The sequence below is a fragment of the Halichoeres trimaculatus genome, unplaced genomic scaffold (genome assembly GCF_033239565.1).
Source record: "Halichoeres trimaculatus isolate MK-OKI-2021-1 unplaced genomic scaffold, fHalTri1.1 fHalTri1_scaffold_12, whole genome shotgun sequence".
Lineage (NCBI taxonomy): Eukaryota > Metazoa > Chordata > Actinopteri > Labriformes > Labridae > Halichoeres > Halichoeres trimaculatus.
In genome coordinates this window covers 22,948,782-22,968,861 of record NW_027437190.1, presented here as the reverse complement: position 1 = coordinate 22,968,861, position 20,080 = coordinate 22,948,782, and the positions used below count along the sequence as shown (strand labels likewise).

At 39.1% G+C, this 20,080-nt stretch overlaps 3 protein-coding genes across 3 annotated transcripts; 2 read left to right on the top strand and 1 right to left on the bottom strand.

The window, feature by feature from the left end:
• Positions 1 to 1,667: 1,667 nt before the first annotated feature.
• Positions 1,668 to 6,983, top strand: m6pr (mannose-6-phosphate receptor (cation dependent)). Its single transcript, XM_074684500.1, has 7 exons — positions 1,668 to 1,982; positions 2,911 to 3,092; positions 3,293 to 3,459; positions 3,600 to 3,709; positions 4,362 to 4,492; positions 4,581 to 4,707; positions 4,804 to 6,983. Exons 1-7 carry the CDS (start codon positions 1,977 to 1,979, stop codon positions 4,924 to 4,926), a joined length of 846 nt encoding a protein of 281 aa, XP_074540601.1. The 5' UTR covers positions 1,668 to 1,976; the 3' UTR covers positions 4,927 to 6,983.
• Positions 6,984 to 7,664: 681 nt separating this feature from the next.
• On the top strand, positions 7,665 to 13,615 carry phc1 (polyhomeotic homolog 1). Its single transcript, XM_074684351.1, has 14 exons — positions 7,665 to 7,822; positions 8,640 to 8,761; positions 8,852 to 8,962; positions 9,057 to 9,122; positions 9,226 to 9,375; positions 9,505 to 9,675; positions 9,806 to 10,546; positions 10,636 to 10,771; positions 10,885 to 11,063; positions 11,146 to 11,209; positions 11,483 to 11,570; positions 11,820 to 11,991; positions 12,475 to 12,712; positions 12,804 to 13,615. The coding sequence occupies exons 2-14, from the start codon at positions 8,645 to 8,647 to the stop codon at positions 12,953 to 12,955; spliced, it is 2,385 nt and encodes a 794-aa protein (XP_074540452.1). The 5' UTR covers positions 7,665 to 7,822; positions 8,640 to 8,644; the 3' UTR covers positions 12,956 to 13,615.
• Positions 13,616 to 14,092: 477 nt separating this feature from the next.
• Positions 14,093 to 17,940, bottom strand: styk1b (serine/threonine/tyrosine kinase 1b). The gene is made up of 10 exons (XM_074684249.1): positions 17,733 to 17,940; positions 16,750 to 16,805; positions 16,322 to 16,492; positions 15,673 to 16,005; positions 15,383 to 15,564; positions 15,168 to 15,242; positions 14,810 to 15,018; positions 14,632 to 14,672; positions 14,426 to 14,522; positions 14,093 to 14,331 (listed from the first exon to the last, which is right to left on the bottom strand). The coding sequence occupies exons 2-10, from the start codon at positions 16,802 to 16,804 to the stop codon at positions 14,139 to 14,141; spliced, it is 1,356 nt and encodes a 451-aa protein (XP_074540350.1). The 5' UTR covers position 16,805; positions 17,733 to 17,940; the 3' UTR covers positions 14,093 to 14,138.
• Between the last annotated feature and the right edge of the window lie 2,140 nt (positions 17,941 to 20,080).

The following is a 20,080-nucleotide window of genomic DNA, read 5'->3' as shown; positions in this document are numbered from 1 at the left end:
CAATTCTATTATTTGTAAGGCCTAATTTAGATGTATCTTCTGATTATTCTAATTCATCATCATTTACATATTGTCTCCCCCACAAAGTAAAATATGGATAATACATTTTATGAGACAATACTGTGACAGGTAAACTGCATTTTTAAGAACGGATTATGGTAGGATAATCACTGTTCTTGAGCCATCATCTTCTTAGGAAGATGTTTGCATATTGGCATGAATTCTATTTTCTGACTCTTCTAACCCTTTAGATTTTAATTTTTTGTAGATAAATGAATTTTTTGTGGGTTTTTTCTGGGAACTTGGGTTTATTTTAGTTTGGTCAACTGAAATAAACCAAAGGATCTCAAGTAGATGGACTTATATCTATATTTAGTCTAAGTTTAAAACCTGAAGTCCAAAGACAGTAGTGGGAATATATAATATGTTAGCATCATTATCAACAACAGAGAAAATAAGTAATGACATCCTCTCAAAGAAAATTTAAATATATTCCTTTAAAAAAAAAAGTTACTTTAAGATAATAGATAACTCTTTACTGTTTCACCTTTAAAACCACTGTATATCTATCTAATTTTGTAGTTACGACCACTCTTTGATTATTACTATTATTTTTTCATTTATTTTATTTATTTTTTTGAAAAGTTGGGTGGTAAATTATATAGAGTGCTGCTGACATTCATGCTAAAACATACCAAGGACAGCATTCATTGGCTAGTGAGATCTGTCTGGTAGCTGGACAGTAGTCGAGTGACAACTGCTGCTGAAGCATGTCAACATCTATCAAATTGCTTTTCCCAAAAACACTGACTGTCACGATCCAAGGAGGATGAATTCTTACTTTTGTTATCTTCTGTCAGCTCTTGTAGCATCACCACATATGCCATACTTATTGAAATCTATATGTTGGATTTGTAACATATATTTCAAATATACATTGAAAGCTCACCTGACAATCACCATCACTTAAATGAGTGGAGTAGTCCCATGTCCTCACTTCCTGTAGAGTGAAATAAGATGTCTTAAAATGCTGAATAAATTGCTATTTAATTTTATCACAATCCATACATTAACCTGTTAAATGTTTTTAATTTTTTTCTTAGATGTTTTATAATCTAACTTAATTGGGCAGTGGTAGTGGAATGTATAAAACAAAGCCTTATTAAACTTTAATAAAATGTTAAATATAGGTACTGCCTGGCATACATACTGCTTATATCTGTTTTATTTTGCACTCATACTTAGTGGTCTACAGAAGCTTTATATATATATATGTATATATTAAATAACTTAAAAGAAACTTGCAGGCCTTTATCTTGTTACTTTACGGAAACTGTTTTGGTATGCAAAGACACTTAAGACTTTATTCAAGGCAGAAAGATGAATCCAGTGAGATTTCGACGTTTGTGAAATACGTCACTTACTTGTTAAGGGGTTGAAATGGTGTATCCTGTGTATCTGATAGAATAATGGTTTACTGAATGAACTGTCGGTTTGAACAACTTTAGCAGACAAAAAAGAGTAACACGTGTTTAGGGGGCTCAACTGGGGAATGACATTATGGACATTTCATCGCTCTGTGCCAAATCAGCTGATGCGGATGTGAGCGGATTACGCGGCCGCTCATTGGTGGAGCGTCTCTTGTACCGTCACATGCGCACTTGTGTTATTAGTTTCACTTCCGTACTCCGCTGTTCCCCTTAGCCTGCTAGCTCAGGTGATGCTCTCACCTGGCACATTTTTAGGGAAAAGTGCGCTTAAGATGCAGAACGGTAATGCGTGCCGCTGACGACTCTTGTTTCAAACTTTTGTCTCTGTGCTGATGGACGTTATATTATGTGAACAAGCTAACAGCAGCTTTATTGCTGATTAAGTCAACAAGGAAGCGACGTTAGCCTGAGGAAGCAACTGTCAGTTTGTGCGTTCAAGTGTGACTCTCAGAGGAGCTGTTCAACTTAAATACGGTGCAAAAAGTCATGAAGGTATGTGAAACAGTTTTAAAAGATGTACTACAACTTTGTTAAGCTCTTTCGAGAGTAATATTCAACTGTCTCCATATGTAAACTTATTGCTCAGTGCGAGGGATAAACAGACATTTGCAAGCACACATGCGTTCAATTAGTAATCAAGGCTTCCAAAGTTAAGCATTTGTTCATTTAGTAACCGATGCATGTGATTGGTTTATATCGTCTATATCCTGTTTCTGTCGGTACATATATAGCCTGTAGTTAAACTAAATTTATTCAAGAGACGGACTCCTCCTAGTGGTGCTTTCTGGTTGGGAAGCAATGCAGTCAGGCATTGTTCGTGGACAGGATGCAGTTCACATTATTTTTCCTCATTTTGTATAAAAATGGCTCACAATAATAGAACCATCATTTAAAGACTTTATGTCACATCCATGTAACCACAAACTGGTTTGTCTGTGATTATTTACTCTCTGGCGGTTAATCAGGGTTTGTTTGTCTCATACATGCTTAAATGTTGAAAGCGTTGTAATGTAAAACTGAAAAACTGAAAGTTATCTATATTTGGTATTTTAATGCTTGCAGTTCTCTCCTACATTGCTCCTACCATTTCAGTTCTGTTTGTGTGAAACTTTTAACTGTTTGCTCGAAAAAAAAAAGTCTAAATCTCAAAGTTTGTCTATTAAATGTTATGTGAGACAAATTAGAGAGTGAGTGTAGTTTTTTTATTTAAATTGTTTTTAGAAAATAGCCGAAAGCCCCTGGATGGCATTCTGATTGATAAAATAAATTTGCTTTTCAGTTTGATAGCAATGTAGTTTCATTAGTGTTAAAAGAAACCTTTGATAGAATTTGTTATACATTTGAATCTAACTTAAGATTTATTTGGAGTAATAATTTAGAAACGGTTCCTTGTGCTCTCTCCCATGTTTCTTTGTATCAGGCCATGAACAGACACAGTGGTGGATCCCTCCTGGTGTGGACCCTGGCTGTCCAGGTGCTCCTGTGTTGGAGTGGAATTTACACCACCGACAGCATCGACAGTACCAAGAATTGTAAACTGTACTCTGACTCTGAGTCAGAACGGAAAGTCCTCAAACGGCTGGAGCCACTAGCACAGAGGAAGTAAGAAGTGAATCAGCTCTATGCCAGTAGATTATTTTTCAGGGTTGCCTGTTATCAGACAAAATGTGCTCTACCTTTATCTGGAAACCTACTATAACCATAGTATTTCGCCTTTCTTTCATATTACATCCAGTTTTGTGCTTTTTCCTCTGTCTCACATGTTATTCTTTTATAACTGTAGCTTTTTCTAATGTTTACAGCTTTACAGTGGACAGCACAAATGCTGATGAGGATTACACATATGTGTTCCAATTGTGCGGGGATGCATGGGGTGCTTCTGGAGCTGGGGTTGTACAGTTGGACAACAAGAAGGCTAAGAAGCAGACAGTTATTGGAATGTATAATGCAACACAGGCTTATGGAGGAAGTAAGTCACAGCAAAATATTATAATTTAAGAAAATTTCCCCTTTTCTATTCAGATTGTTTTTGTCCACAAAATAGGTTTATAAATGCATGCATGATTTTGTCTGTACATTTTCTAATTTTACACTTAACTGCTGTTGCAGGGGACTGGGTGATGTTGATCTACAGAGATGGTGAAACATATGACAGCCACTGTTCAAAGGAAAAGAGGAGAGCCATAGTGATGATATCTTGCGACAGGGACATGGATGTGGTAATAGAAACACAAATGATGTATAACCCTGATATGATGTATAACATGCCTTTTATTTGCTGATGCAGCAAGTTCCTGTATGATAACTGAAAGTGAAAGAGTGTCAAGTGAAACAATTGGCTTTTAAGCTAAAAGATCTGCAACATCACCCCAGGACTGAATATATCCACCATAACTTTGTTCAGTGGTTTCCTTTTCAAAGCTCTGGGTTTGATATTTTTGGTCTCCATGTATTATTTTTTTCTGAGACACAAGTACCCTTGTTCAGCATCTACAAAATCTAATCATACTGTTATTGCCCCAAACATGTCAGTTTTATGTTTGTTCAGCCTTTTATTTAATTTCGTTACGGCCAAATGATAAACTCTTTAGTCTTTCAGATTTAGATATTGCTGGTTAAAATGACCAGCCATGTTTGATGCATAAGGTCTTTCAGTCGTCGTCTTTCCACATGCATTCCTTGAATTTATAGTGATGCTGTAAGAGGATTACAATTTTGGCACTTCAGCATTGTTTTTTTGTTTTTTTTTAGCAGTGCCAGATTGAGTGGTTTGGTCTGAAGATGCTTTTCTTTTGTGAATGTATTTCAGTACCCTTCTGGTTTTGAATTGCTGTTTAATGTCCTGTATTTACTGCTCCCTCTCACTCCCAGGGCAAGCTGGGGTCTGTGCTGGAGAACAGAGAGAGAGAACAGGACTGTTTTTACCTCTTTGAACTGGTCTCCAGTGCAGTGTGCCCGCCTCTGCAGTCCCAGCTCAGCCCTGGCTCCATAATACTCATCATGTGAGTAAAGCTTGCCTGTGTCCAACATGGAAACCTTTATGTTTTTTTCGATATCTGCTTTTCTTATTACTGTTCCTTGATTTTTCAGAGGGGTCTGTGTTGTGGCTGTTTACCTTATTGGAGGTTTCCTCTACCAGCGATTGATTGTTGGAGCCAAAGGCATGGAGCAGTTCCCCAATTATGCCTTTTGGGTGGAGGTCGGCAATCTGACAGCGGTACGTTTACTGCAGATGAGAAATAATGTTGTGAAAAGATCAAACTCATGTCCCCTGTTTTTGTAAAATTAATATCAAACTCCCCCTCTTCCCCAGGATGGCTGTGACTTTGTTTGCCGGTCCAGAAGTCGAGAGGAAGCCCCGGCCTACAGGGGTGTGGCTACAGAACCTTTAGAAGAAGAGCCGGAGGAGAGAGATGACCACTTACTACCAATGTGACCTCAATATGTCAGGAATGGAACAGAAATGTACACTGTGTGGCACAGCTTTCTCTTTCACAGAATAGATGAAGTTAGACACAAATCTTGTTCTTCTTGTGCTGGTTGAAGGTTAGGACCCGTTGAGACTTGGTGTGTTTTCTATACTAGAGGCGAGGGCAACTACTGTGTGATCTGCTTGTCACTTTAGAGGGCATGTTATCCCTGAGGCTCATGAACCTGTCTCCTCCTCTTTCTCTTTCTCCTCCTCCTCCTATTCCAATTCATTCAGCTGTTTAACATCAAACGAGTGTAGTGACAGTTACGAGTGACTTCAGTTCCATGTAAATCTTGCAGAATACAGCAAAGTTTAAAGGTCAGAATTTTTTGATTAAAAATAAGTGACATATTGATAATGATTGTTGTTAAAAGTTGGTGCAGAATGCAGCGGCTTGTTACTCCTCGAGTACTGACTGTGTGCACTGAGAGATGCAAGTTAAAAAAAAATGTTTTTTGTGTGTAAATTTGCTTTAATATTTTTGTTGTGGAGAGTTTGAAGGAGAGCTTGACAAGATAAATGTTAAGTTTTAAGTGCTTACTGTCTTGCTAAACAAATGAAAAACCATATGTTGACTGAATTTACTTCTCCCACATTATAGGGGAACAAATCTGTTAATCATTTCTTAAAGTGGTTTGAAATCTGAGCTTCCTGTCTGTAATCTGAGCTTGGAAGTTGTAACTTTATATTCTTGTTTTTATCACAAAGGTCAACAATACATTGGAACATTCATGTCTGAGGAAAAGCGTCCAACTAAAATTTAACATTTAATTCCTGGTTATTTGGAAAAACCTGTGAAACTCTAGTTGTAATTTATAATATGAAAAAGGTCTGGTATGTATGAAGCATATGTACTTATATTTTCATAGAATAAATTAACACAGGGTTAAAAAGACAGCAAAGTTTAAAACTGCTGTACTATTATTGATGAGCTTTATCACACTAGTAGGGGACCTCGGATTAGTCTGCCTACAATAAAATCGTGCCGCATCAATTTCTTGGCAGTGCCGACATCACAGAGTAGAATTTAAGAGTAAATTTTGCTCCAAGTTGACCAAATTTTCAGGCTGTGTTAGGCCTGATGCTTTGCTTTTTGAGAAAATAGGGCAGCAACAAAAGCACTTGTTTTTCTATATACCTGCTGTATACTATGAGTGTAAATGTTACAGCTTTGATGATATCATTTACAAGGTTTGTAATATTTCTAGAAATAAAAACTGTTCAAGTGAAGGATTGAGGCAGTTTTTCTTTTGCCAGTGGCTCACTCATGTTATAGGCTTGAGCAAAGAAATCATACTGCACAATGATTATAACTGTGAGCTCTCCAATTAGTTTTACTTTGATGTTGATACTTTTTTTGTTGTTTATCAGCTGTCAATTTTTTTTTATCTTATTTTCTGAATGAAAGGTATTGTGACTATTTCTATGAACTGAGTAATTCTCTAACGAGCCTGATAAATTCAGTGATATTTCCAAGCCCCAAACCTTTTTTGTTTGTTTTCTGATTCTATCAAAATAAAAAGTGGACCATAATTAAATTTGTGTCGACACTTGAACACACTTATTGAGATTGATCAAATTTAAGGATTGTAAACACATTGGAATAGTGATCCTTTCCTCAATTAGTAGCGTTGTGCTTTTTATGCTAACAAATTGTTTAAACATACAGACAAAAAATTGTTTTTTTGGCCGCACTGTGTTCGTAGAAAAGACACAGAACAGACTTTTCTCACAGACCCCCACCTAAATGCATTTTATACCTTGTATGTTGCAGCCAATGAGTTCAATGATCAGTGATTTTATAGCTAAATAGAAAGCAAGTGGCATTATTTGCTATTTCAAACATCAAATCATTTTATTTACTTTTTTTTTGTATTTATTTATTAAACTTAGGTATGATGTTCTGTCCTCTGTTTGCCTTTGTAAAAAAGGAAAAAGAATTTTAAAAATAACTGACAATGTAAAAAAGATGGTGAAAGTGATTAGGACATTAAAGGTAGCCTTAGAAATTACCCAAAAACATTAAAAACATGAAGCTATCTTTTATATCATGCTTTAGCTTTCATGAACTGTAAATATTTATGTTGGTTAGTCTACAGAGTCTAGATAAACAGTTCTATAAACATTTAGTCCAGTGTGGGCAATGTTCTTATCAACAACAGTTTAGTTGTTGTGATCCTAATTGTTTATTGTGTGTCCATTTCCTGTTAATTCAACATTTGTTATTTAAGCATCTTGGTAATTTAGTAATTTTAATTTTCTTTAACTTTTGTCCGTAAATTTGTATTTATTTATTTTGAATTGTTTTTTTTTTTTTTGACAATTTACAGTCGTATTGCTATTTTGATAATTTAGCTTTTTAGCTTTAATGTTATACTTTTGTATTGTTTGTTGTTGTTGTTGTTGTTGTTGTTGTTGTTGTTGTTGTTGTTGTTGTTGTTGTTTGTTTGTTTGTTTGTTTGTTTGTTTTGTTTTGATTTTAATCACAGTGAAACACTTTGAACTGTATTTTATAACTTAAGGTACATAAATAAAAGTTGACTGACTTACTGTACATGACTTGGTGAGCCTGAATAATTTTGAAATAAGGAATAGTGTCTCACATTTGTCCCTGGGAGTTTGCGTTGACTGTACATGTAGCTCCGTACAGTAGGTGGCTGTCGAGCCCGTGCGCTTTGGTTTGTTTGTGACTCGCTCATGAATAAAATCGAAGAAGAAGAAACTGAGCTGTAAGGGGCGGGGTTTTGTTGGAGGCAAAACCCTGAAAAAGGGTCCACCGATTGTTGCATGAAAAAGAAAAAGGTCGCAGCGTAATCTTGGTTGCATTTCACTGCGAGAAGGACCGAAGCATCAGGGAGAGGTAAAGACACAAGCACGTCGAAAACATGACCGTTATCTCTTGGCAAGAGTGATAACAAGCTTGTTTCTAGCCGTGCTAACAAGTTAGCGTGTTTACAGAGAACTATAACGAGACCTTAGCTAATAGTAACGTTAAACGTAGCTCTCGCACAAAACTTACCGCTCCCCGTATCTCATGTAATAATCGTACATGTTACCCTAACCAGACTTTTTTTTAATTACTTTTTGGCTGAGAACTATTGTAGTTAGCTACAGATGCGTAGCTTTCTTTCTTCGCTCCTCTGAGCTTTCCTCCATGTTGCTCTTACTCTTACTTCCATCCATCATTTTGACAGCTGAGTTTCTCAAGAAAATATTTCTTCTCTTTTCTGCGACGATAAGTGGCAAAGTCATAGTTTTGTCAAGATCACATATAGCTGTCGTTATTGTTACACGGTGTACAGTGAAGGATGTAACCAGCTATGATTTATACCCCCTTTGTACAAACCATATAAACAGCCTTAATACTATACGTTTTATTTGTTACTTCAGTTGTGCTCGTCCCGAAGTTGATCGACTAATTATGGCAATGGTTTTATAGAGCTTGAAACAAAATGTATTGAAGGAGTTTGGTTGTACAAATCAGAGCTCCTGATGATTTTAGCTTTCATACTTGCTTTTTCGCCTCTTCTAAGGTATGATATCTCTTCACGAGTGTGTTACTTTGTCTCCTCACTTAGATGTATAGGGCTCATATGTTGCTGGGGTGTTTTGTATGTAAGAAATAATAGATTGTGTTAACAGCTACTATTAATGCATGGCCCCTGTGTTTTTTCCAGACAACATGGATGCAGGGGAGGAACAAAACACAGGCACCAACAATGGAAATCCTCAGACAAGTGGGAACTCTCGTGCACCTCAGATCGCCCACATGTCTCTGTATGAAAGACAGGCAGTACAGGTGAGAAAATCATGATTTAATATTTTGCAGTGTTGAATTTATTATAAAGTATGAAGCACAAAGCATGTGTTTGCCTGGTTGTATTCTTAGGCTCTTCAAGCACTGCAAAGACAACCAAATGCAGCTCAGTACTTCCAGCAGCTGATGCTCCAGCAGCAGATTAGTAGTGCCCAACTCCACAACTTGGCTGCTGTACAACAGGTAACAAAACTTTACAGATGAAAATGCTGTCAATTTAGACACAACGTAAGAGAATATTTTGCACAACATCCATTTCCTTTTTTCTTTAAACCAGGCCACTCTTGCAGCCAGCCGACAATCCAACACCCCAAGCAACAGCATGTCCCAGGCAACCACCACTGTAGGTTTTTCTTTGAGACAGTGTTTGTAACGTGCACAACACAGTTGTTTCTCTAATGTTAAGTTTTAGGTGCAAGAAAAATGTTTGTTTTTCTTCCCTCCAGGTCAACCTCAGCACCACAACTGCAGGAGGAACCACGACCAATCCCCGTCCTCATGGCCCAGCCAGCTCTGCAACAACAACAGCAGCAGCTCTCAATCAGTCTGTGTTGCTGGGTGGAAACTCTGCAGGACAAGGACAAATGTATCTTAGGGTGAGTTGAAAATGATAACCTGCTCCATGTGTGTTTTTAAATTTACAGTAAATGACATCATAATCTGTTAATTCCACAATCATATGTTTGATCATGTGTGTTTGATCATTTATCTTTCTCACCTTATAGGTAAATCGCTCTCTCAGGGCTCCCCTGGCCTCGCAGCTCATCTTTATGCCTGGTGGTACAGCAACAGCAACTGTAGCAACAGTTACACAAACACAGCCCCAGCAGCAGCAGCAGCAGCAGCAGCAGGAGGTTGCACCTACCAATGCTGGTGCCCAGTCTGACAATGATCAGGTTTGAATACTATTATAGCAACAACAAAGTGCCTGATATTTAATTTTTTTTCAAGTACATTAATACTGAAGGAGGAAATCTAAAACTGCTGTTTTTGTCTAAATAATCTTCTCTTGTCTTAATCTTACAGGTGCAGAATCTTGCCCTTCACGGCACTTCCACTCCCAGGCCTGTTTCTGTTAAGTCTGAGCATCCAGAGAGAAAAGATGTTACCACTTTTCCTCTTAGTCAACAGACTTTTGCCCAGGCAGGTCAGCAGCAAGTTCAACCACAGCAGCAACAACAAATAGCCAAAGGCAACTTTACTCAGCAATCCACCCCCAACACAATGACTGTAAAGACTGGAAACCAGGCTGCAATGACTGTTACTCCTGCTGCATCTGTAGCTCCTTCCTCTAATTCCTCTCAAGCACTCCCTCTCCCTCAACTCCTCTTGTCCTCCTCTGCTGCCCCTGTGATCCTGGTTCCCACCTCAAACGTCACCACCTCCACCCAGGGATACCCTATCGGCTCAGTGACCCCAAAAGCCAACGTAAACACTCAGACTCTGGTTGTCCAGCCACTACAACAGGCTAGCACGACAGCAGACAAAGGCCCCGTGCCAATCCAGCCAAAGACCGCTCAGGGACACCGCTTACCTGTGCAGCTGCCTCCTCGACATCCACCTCCTATTCTCCCAGCACCACCGAGCAACAGCCAGGCTGCAGCTGGGGGGCACAACACTCCTCACATCCCTGTTCAACTTGTGGGAGCAAGGCAGGGCTTAACAGGGAATGCACAGGTTGTAGCTCTGGCACAGGCACGATGCAGCATGACCCAGGAGAGTGCAGCTGGAGGAAATGTTAACACAATTTCCAACAACAGTGCTATGGTAAGGTCTGAGACTCATTTGTTTAAATGTCAGGATCAATGTTCAGGGAGCTGTAACACTTTCTCTTGTTTCTCTTCATCTACTGTTAGATAAAGCCGGCTATTGGCTCTCTGAAACGAAAATCAGACTGTGATGCTTCAAACGAAATGGTGACAGAATCCTCAGACTCTGCATCCATGAAGGACTCTGCTCCTCCTTTATCTCCCGCCCCAATGAAGGACTCAGGTGTGTTGGTTCCCCATCTTAAATCAAGTCTAGATTTCTAATAATACTTGAAAGTTGTTGCTAAAAGTCTATTATTTTGAATTAAATCTCTGTTTTTGTTTGATTCTCACTAGTTCCTCTCACATCAGCTGCCTTCTCATCTCCTCCTACCCTGTCCCTGCCTCTGCCCTTGTTAAGAGGTGGGCATGGAGACAAAGATAGAGCCCCTGTCCCCCAGGCGGTGGTCAAACCTCAAGTCCTTACACACCTCATTGAGGGCTTTGTCATTCAGGAGGGAGCTGAGCCTTTCCCCGTAAGTTTGTCTTTTTGTTTTTTTATACCTGGATACTGTCTGACACAAAGATTTCTCATCTCACTTACATTTGATGTGACAGGTTGCTGGACTCCTCAAAGACAGAGATTTTGCCCTGGTTGGCCGCTCAGAGAATGGGACTCCATGTAAGTGCTGAAATTAAGTTGTTTTTTGTGTCTTTTGTCTTTACTTGATAGGTGAACTTGAGTGAAACAGGAAACATAAGGAGAGAGGGGATGACTTGCATTGAATCATGTCAGGACTGGGATTCGATTAGTCTGATGAGGAGTGTGGCTTCTATACTTGGGGCATTAGCTCCATCAAATGAGCCAAACCTGTGTCCAACTTGTTTTTAACGGTGGGCATTTTTATACTGCCTGGATATTTAACATGGTTTTATCTTCTCTTTCTTCTTTCAGTGTTGAAGTGTGAGTACTGTGCAAGCCTCGCCCCTGCAAGCCAGTTCAGAGGATCAAAGAGGTTCTGTTCAAATACTTGCGCTAAAAGGTATTATTATATAATTAACTTCAGCTTTACATTTTTTTTGTTAGTGCACATTCTCTAACTTAAAAATATATTTCTATAAATGCATTCAAATCTGGTTACTGTACAATGAAATAGAATGAGCTTGAGATTTTACCAGCTGCTCAGTGAATGCAGCTTACTATGCACATTGGAAAGGGGATAAAAGTTGCCTTGATATGTTACAAAGAACACTGGAACCTTTCCTCTGTGGAATAATTTTTGCATTCACAGGTATAACGTTAGCTGCAGCCAACACTTCAAGACGAGCAGGGGAAGAGGTAGTGGAGCTCTGGCTCCGCCTCTAGCCCCAGGCGATGGTGCTGCAAGGCGAAGGGTGTCGTCTCGTAAGAGCGGCTCTAATACCCCCTGTAATAAGATGTCAAGCAGACATCTACCTGTTAAGGTAAGAGTTGGTGTAAGAGAGGAGGATGAAACTGGTGATAATGTTTGTTTGTTTTTTTTAGTTACCACCAACAAATCCTGTAAACCCTGCATTTGTTTGTGGTAGACAAACATTACCTTTAAAAAACAACTGAGTGACTTGATTTTTTTACTCATGAAATAAAAGTAAAGAGTCTCTAAATAAGATCACTTCTCATATTAGAGTATTACTGCAGTGAGTAGTGGCTTTTTTGGCTTTTTGAAAACAAAACTTTGCACTAGTGTGTGTCCAGTTAGAAATAAACAATATTTTTTACAAGATTGAAATCCACAGAAATGGTTTGAAAGTCATAAATGCAGAGTCTGACTGGGTTTGTGCTCTCAATTGGATTCATACTAATAAAGAAAATGGAGGGCAAATGCTTTATTACTTTGGTTGCCTTGACATCAATTCTCAGCATCTTCATGTTAGCTTTCTTTAAAATATCCACTCTTTTTGGCATAGTGTCACTCCGAGTCTAGCCGTTCAGATGATGTCTCCAGCGATGGGGAAGAAGACGAGGATGAGTCTCCTTCACTCTCCCCAAGCTCCTCTCACTCCTGCACGAGAGCTGCACACAGCGCCCCTCCATCTGACAGCTCGGCTCCTGGAGGCCTCCCACTAGAGGGTGCTAACTTTCTCTCAGCAACTCCTGCTCAGTGGAGTGTGGAAGAAGTCTGCAGGTTTATCTCTTCTCTTCAAGGTCAGTTCTCGGTGGATTGGTCACAGCTTCAAAACCCTTTGCCATGTTTTCAATTTGTGCTGATTTGACCATTTTGTTGGGTTTCCTTCAGGTTGTGAAGAGCTGGCTGCTCAGTTCCTGTCACAGGAGATAGACGGTCAAGCTCTGCTACTTCTGCGTGAGGATCATCTCATCTCCACCATGAATATCAAACTGGGTCCTGCTCTAAAGATCTGTGCCTCCATCAACACACTACGTGAGTGATGCAGTCCGAGGGAGAATAGGATCTCTGATTATGTTTTAAAAAGACATTTAAAAGACTAAGATCCCGAGGTTTAACACTTTACTTTCTGGACTTTGAATGTGCAAAAACATGTTGTATTTGTTCTTTTATATTTGAGTTGTATCCATGTCAGTAGTGTTTGTTAGTTTTTATCTGTTACTGTGAGTAGAAAGAAACCTTTCGTTTGTATACTCTTGTAAAACCTGCAAAGTGTGCATTAATGGGTGCTATCAAGGGTGTTATCTAGGATAATTCACCTGTTGGGATAAAAAAAAGAAATGTTGCCTTATTGCTGGATTTCAAGTGGTGCTTTTACTTCAATTACACGGTTACTTAGTCGACTTCCTTTAGATGTTTTAGCCTTTTATCAGTAATGTGTTACTCTACCATAGATGTTCAACCAAGGCTCCAATGACATCAAGCAAAGGACACTCATAAAGCCTGGTGTTTTATTTAGCTCATTTTATCAGTCATTTAAAGTTTAGTTTTGTATCTTTTCCATTTTGTACTACAGAGTTATTTTTTCATGGATGAGATATAGTTTTAGTAGCTTTAACCAACTTAACTACCTGAAAATAGGTATTTCTCATGGTTTGCTCTCCTGAGGGCTGAGTGGAAGTTCTCTGTGTACGTATGCAGTACTACCAATAAACAATACCTGTTAAAGGATCCATGTTTGTGTGTTCACACTGAAAAATGAGACAGACATTGTAATGTTAGTGGGATTTTATTCACATTTTAGGAAATTCATGTCTCATGAGACACTCGCCTTCTTCCCTTTGTTTTTATAACTACGCCTAATTTAGATTTATACAAAAGATCTCAGAACAGACATCGCATCTATTAGTTTATATTGGCTTAAGGTTGTAAACAAGATATGTAAACCATCATATACTGACAGTAATGGCCACAAACTCTGAATGCAGCAACTGTACATTTTTCAAGTTTACATCGCTAAAAGTTTTCCTCTACAAAATTTTATTCAAACCAAAGATGGCAAAAAGTATGCAAATGAAGTTGGAAAAAGAAGAATACAACAAAAAATGATTATTTTCAGTGACTAAAGCACTTATTGCACCTGAAAGATACTGTTTTTGTCAAAGTGCACCATTGGGGTGTGGAATAGTGCAATTTATAGTCTTATTGTGCTGGAACATACAGGGATCAGAAAACAGTGTAGCTGTTGGTTTCTCCGTATCCGGCTTCCTGCAGGTACTGCTCAATGTTCGCCGGCCCTGGCGCCTTCAGGACTTTGTCAGACGCACTCTTCTCCCCTGCGGTCAGCTTACGGCTCACCTCAGCCAGAGATGGCCGATCCAGATCCTTCCACTGGCAGCAACCCTTAATGATGGAGTGTCTATAAGACAGACAACAAGTCTGCGCTTAACACGTGAATAAAGATGCTTTTGGCTTAATTCTTGTGTTGTGTAAAGACTGAAGGGAATTCTTACAGTGTGTTGGAACAGTTTGAAGGTTTTTTCAAACTCTTCCCTCGTTGATGAAACTGCAGGAGTTCATTAACTGAGATTTCTGCAAAAGGAGCTTCACCTGAAAAGAAAACAGTAAATGATGATGAATGTTGCAACCAGGCATTGTGTGGCTTCATTACATGAATGCAAAAACCATGAAAATTCATTTAAATCAACCTTAAGCTTACCCAGTGTGGCCATTTCATACAGTAAAATACCAAATGACCAACTAGAGAAAAACACAGAAAGTAAAAGAATAGTTAGTCTTAAATTCAGTAACAAGCCTTTAGGATTTAATAATTTCATTATCTGTTCTTGAAGATGTGAATTTAAGAGTGTATCTGAGATGTGAACAGTAAAACTCACATGTCGCTGCTCTGGCTAGGAGGTCTCCTTGCTAACAGCTCTGGTGCCTGCCATTTCTTCATGCTGGGGTCATCTTTCTGAGTGGCTCCTTGGCTCTTCCTCGTGTAGACCCCATGCAGGCCCCAGAGCTTGGCTGTGTGCTCTCTGCTGACCAACACGCTGCGGGCACGAATGTTTCCATGGAGAAGATCTTTACTATGAAGAAACTCCTGAAAAAAAGATAAAATGCATCCCAGGGTTGAACACAGAGGCCTTTTGTAGAGCAGTTTGGTTCAATCATGGACAGGGGTTGTGCACGTCTGAGATTTGAAAGTCAAACACTGCAGAAAGGTGAGGACATATTTATCAGCGCACTAACCAAGGCTGAAGCCACCTGTTTGGCCATGGTAAATATTCTTCTCTCTGACATCTCACAGGGTGGATCTGCATTTTCCTAGGAGGAAATCACAAACACGTTATCTTTAAGGAGTAATGTATTTTGCTCCTTTTTGCGCCTTTTTGGTGCTTCCTACGTACGGTCTGTTGCTTGAAGTAAGTCAACACAAATTCAAGCAGTGTACACATCAAACATACCTGTCTGCATCGCCACAGGTAGCTGAGCAGATCTCTGTTCTCCAGCTCTTCCATTACAGTAACAAGAGGAGCTCGAAGTGAGACCACACCAAGAAGCTCTGGGAGAAAGGGATGAGGTCCAAGCTGGGCCAAGAAGGATGCAAAGCCTAAAAAGTTGTGTCTTTCTGTGGCATCAGCAGAGTCTGTAAAATGCAAAGGATAATAACAGTAAATAAAAAGAGAGAACACTAAAGAGCTCAACTCAACTGCCACAAACAACCCCCCATTTAATCCAAGTTTGACCATCTCACCATTCAGGACTCGCAGCACCACATTCCTGTTCTCCATGCGGGCCCTGTAGAGGGACACAGAGGAGTCAGAGCGCAGGGAGAAGGCAGCAGGCAGAGGAGAAACCAGGTTGAAGGACTCAGGCAGCCTCTGGCGGGGCAACTCTCTGGGCTGGACAACAGGAGTAAAACTGGGCTGGAAGGTCTGCTGAGGGGGGTTGTGTGAGAGGGTGGGTGCCATCACAGGTGTGGAGAGGGTTTTGGAAGGGTAGGTGTGAGGGGGGTTGAAAGTGGAGTAGGAACTGGGTACATCCAGAGCGATGCTTTCATGCTCCAGAACGTTGATACCAGGAGGAGCTGTGAAGAGAGAGTGAAGGGGAATTAGTGTCATGAAAGATAATGGAGAGCATTCACACTAAGGCGGGCAATCAGTTGTGTGGTGCATAAAGTTTATAAATCATAATTAGTGTTCATAAAAAGTTTTTCTTGGTCTTTTTTAAAATTTAGATTAGTACATAAAATCTAAAGAATTTGTGTTTTATCTATCCCTTTTCTTCAGATTCAGGATCCTCTTTTTTAATTAAGATTACAGGAGGTTAACAACATCTCTCAACAAGCAACTGTCAGCAACAGTCAGAGAAACTTGCACATTTTGTTTCCCCCAGCGTCATACCGTCAATGCCTTGCAGCACCCTCCTGGGGTTCGGCTTTGAGGCCTGTGGACGAATCTTATCGACTTTCTCTGGACAGAAGCGCAGCAAGAAAATGAAGACCACCGTGACCAGGAAGCTAGCCAGCAGCAGGATGGGCACAATAATCACCTCCTGCTCGTACACTCGGATCTCTGCAAACACACACACACACACACACACACACACACACACACACACACACACACACACACACACACACACACACACACACACACACACAATCCAAGAATCTCTCAGCAGGTTTTAGATACACTGATCTGAAAGTGTAAGACATGCTGGTCTGTACAGTCTATGCTGTTGTGTTTTCTGTTTATCTGTCAGCTGAAATGAATGTCCTCAGTGGGTCAAACCAGGTTGGTGAACAGAAATGATCTGCTGTTAAACTCACCACATATTGTATCTCCATGGTTACAGCGGAAATCTGCATTTGATACTGAAGACATCCTGTGAAGTTTTTAAGAGACGTAAGTTAAGTTTCTAAAACTCATCCGTGATTAAACATCAGTTGCACATTCTCATTAGGCTCTTTGTATTCCCACATGTTCACAGTTGTTATATTAGTTTTGTGCTTAAAAATGGATGTTGATCAGTAAAAACAACAGTTAATGAGACAATAGTTGTCCTGAAGCTCATTTAGTCTCTGTGGCTGGATTCACCAATAGTAACATGACTCTTTACAAAGTATCCAGTATAAGAAGGTGTCTGAGCCGACATGTAACTGAGAACACAGCTTAAAATGTTGTCTTCAAGGTGTGCCACTATGCCTCTTACTGCCACACATGACTGGCACATAGCATGGAAACTCTGACACATCGACAGAGTTCTTAAATTTCAACAAGACAAATAAGAATTTTGATTCTTCAGGAAACGCAGATCTTATTCCAATAATCAGTTGTTGTAGATAGCATAATAGATGTAGATAGATAACAGAATAATGTAGCTTGTCAATCAAACAACAACCTACAAAACAAATATGAAATTAATCTTTAACTGAGTTACCCTTTTTAATTTTTCTGAATCAACAGTTACAGAAGTGACTATTCAGTCACACTTGGAAACTCTCAGACTTCATGATCGTTCTGTCACGTCAGATACAAGATCTCCAAACCTGTTCCTCTGCATTTTTTAAAAAACACAAATGCTGGTGTTACACTACACACACCCAAAGGGCAGATGTAAGTCATTAAAAAGCCCCAGCTCATGTACTTTAACCGATAACATGCCATAACCATTACAGAAACATTATGCCCAGAGTAATAAACAGGATTATGATTAAATGAATAAACAGCTCCCTCCACATCAGCCATCACAGTATATTTACTGACTTCAAACGACAGGTTGAAGAAAAGACATAGTGTTTCTAGTCCTTACCTCAGCTCCTTCAGTTTTCTCTTATATTCTTAAATAAAATCCTGTTATTTGAGGCTCATGTTTCCCTCCTTCACACAGTAAGAATCTTTTTATGCATCCTCCATGCTGAATGTGGAGTCCGGGTTCAGCTGAGCTTTTCAGATCTTCATCGCCTTGTTTTTCTCAGGTGATTGGACGGGCTCAGGGGATCTCTGCTCTCTGTTTGTCTTTGTTCCACCTTCTGTGTTTTCTTAACTCCACCCTCCTCACCTACACCTTATCCCTCGTCTCCTCTGTTTACTTCTTCTTCCTTCTTCCTCCTTCTTAGTTTAAGAAGTCGTACATCATGCTGACATCAGGTTTGTGGTAATCCCTGGTCCTGCCCTGCCTCTCTCCTTCCTTCTCTCTATGAGGTTGCTCCACCTCATTCTGCAATTATCTCTTTCTCTTAAGTCGACATATGTTGGCTATCATTGGCCCTGCCTTTCACGTCTTTGTTCAGTAAAACTGGTCCTACAGCTCCTTGTCATTTTTAGGCCTCAGTCTATTGTTAAGCGTGTTTGGCCTTCATCGCTCTGGAACTCGTAGGACAAGCTCAGCAGTACCTGGAGAATTCAGAAGGCAGTTATAAACTGTGTTTGTTGTCTGATACAGGCACCAAATACTTTATCCCAGTGTCAGTCAGAAAACTTAATCGTTGCAAGGTCCAACTGAACATTTACCAGCAAAATGTGCTCAGAGCACTATCATAAAAGTGACTTATGCAACAAAATACCATATCAAATTATAACTTTGTTTTATTATTTTGAGCAGTAGATTCATACAAAATGCTTTATTATGTTGGATTTATTTTGCATTCATTTAGTTTTTGTTTGTTTGTTTGTTTGTTTTTTAAGATCTTCAAGTAAGAAAACACATCTTTATTGACAGATGGAAGGCAGCTACAACAAATATCCCAAATGGCAGGCGCTGTAAATACTCTACTGCCTAGGGGCCACAATGCCATGAAACTTGCCGAATGCTGAACTCTGACATAACTCTGTGGATGCTGAGCCGAAATGTTCACTAAAAAGTACTATCCCTCTGAATAAATGAATGAACAAAATAATAAAATACTTACCTTTGCTTCTCTTGGCTCCAATAGCTGAAACAACCAATGCAGCACACACTCAAGGCTGAAATAAAACAAAAAAATAAAAATGCCATATGATTCCTTTCTGGATTTTTCTGTAAGGCCTGTGCAGAGTAATTTTGACGTTTTTTCAGTTCAGCAGATTCAATAGCATTATATAAGCATGCTGGTTAAAAAAAATCCACATTTTTATATTACATTTTGTCATCATGGGTGACATGATACATATACTTATATAATATTAACACATATAATATTAACACATGTAATATCAACAATGGACCTTTGCTTTGTATTATTGGTCTGTATTTTGCAAAATGAACAAAGTACTAGTTGAACAATTCTGATAACATGATGTTTTCCCCAGCTAACCACATTTTACAGCCACATCCTGTATAGTTATGAAATGAACCACAGCATATCTCGGCTCTCAGTAGGAGACGGGAGGGTTACACCCAGAAAAGCTCATCTGCAGATCACAAAACAAACACAGTGTCAACCACATACAAATTAACCTTCCTACCCAGGTGCAATCAAGTTTCCAAAGCACTCAGTGTGCATTTATTTGTGGTGATGTTAAAGTTCTGTGTTGCTTTATGATAAATGATAATACCCTCACAGTAATAGTGTTAGCATGCTTATAATTAGCATGTTAAATGTTCAGTCTTGGTTCAGCTGAGCTAACAGGGAGCCCATTAGTTAAAGCATGACTCAAACTGGTGAAATATTAAGTTGAAGCTGTTATCAGTGCTGTAGTTATAACCTTTCTTTATGAGGAGAACTGGTACCTTTGATCTACATGTCTTGGCTATTGGTGAAGTGCTTAAGGAAACATTACAGTACACTATAAGCTCTGGATGTCAATCTCATAGTGGTGTTAGAAGAAGAGTCAAAGATGCTTGTGGGTGAAAGACGTGGTCACTTGGTGACACGGTTGAAGCTGAACTGGTGTAACTAATATTTTGCATACAAAATCTGATATTACACAAAAATTATGATGAATATGATATTAGCAGTCTACTGCAATGTAATGAAATTAAAAAATTACCTAAAAAGAGAAAAAAAAACATTGATTTGTACAGCATACTGACCTGCTCAGTGCAACAAAACCTGTGTTATCAAGTTTAGATATTAAATATTTCAAACAAACCTTGAGATAATATTTAATCACAAATAAGTTTTTTCAGTAGTTTGTGTACATAACTTTTGGGAGGCTGAATTATTTCATACTTGTCTT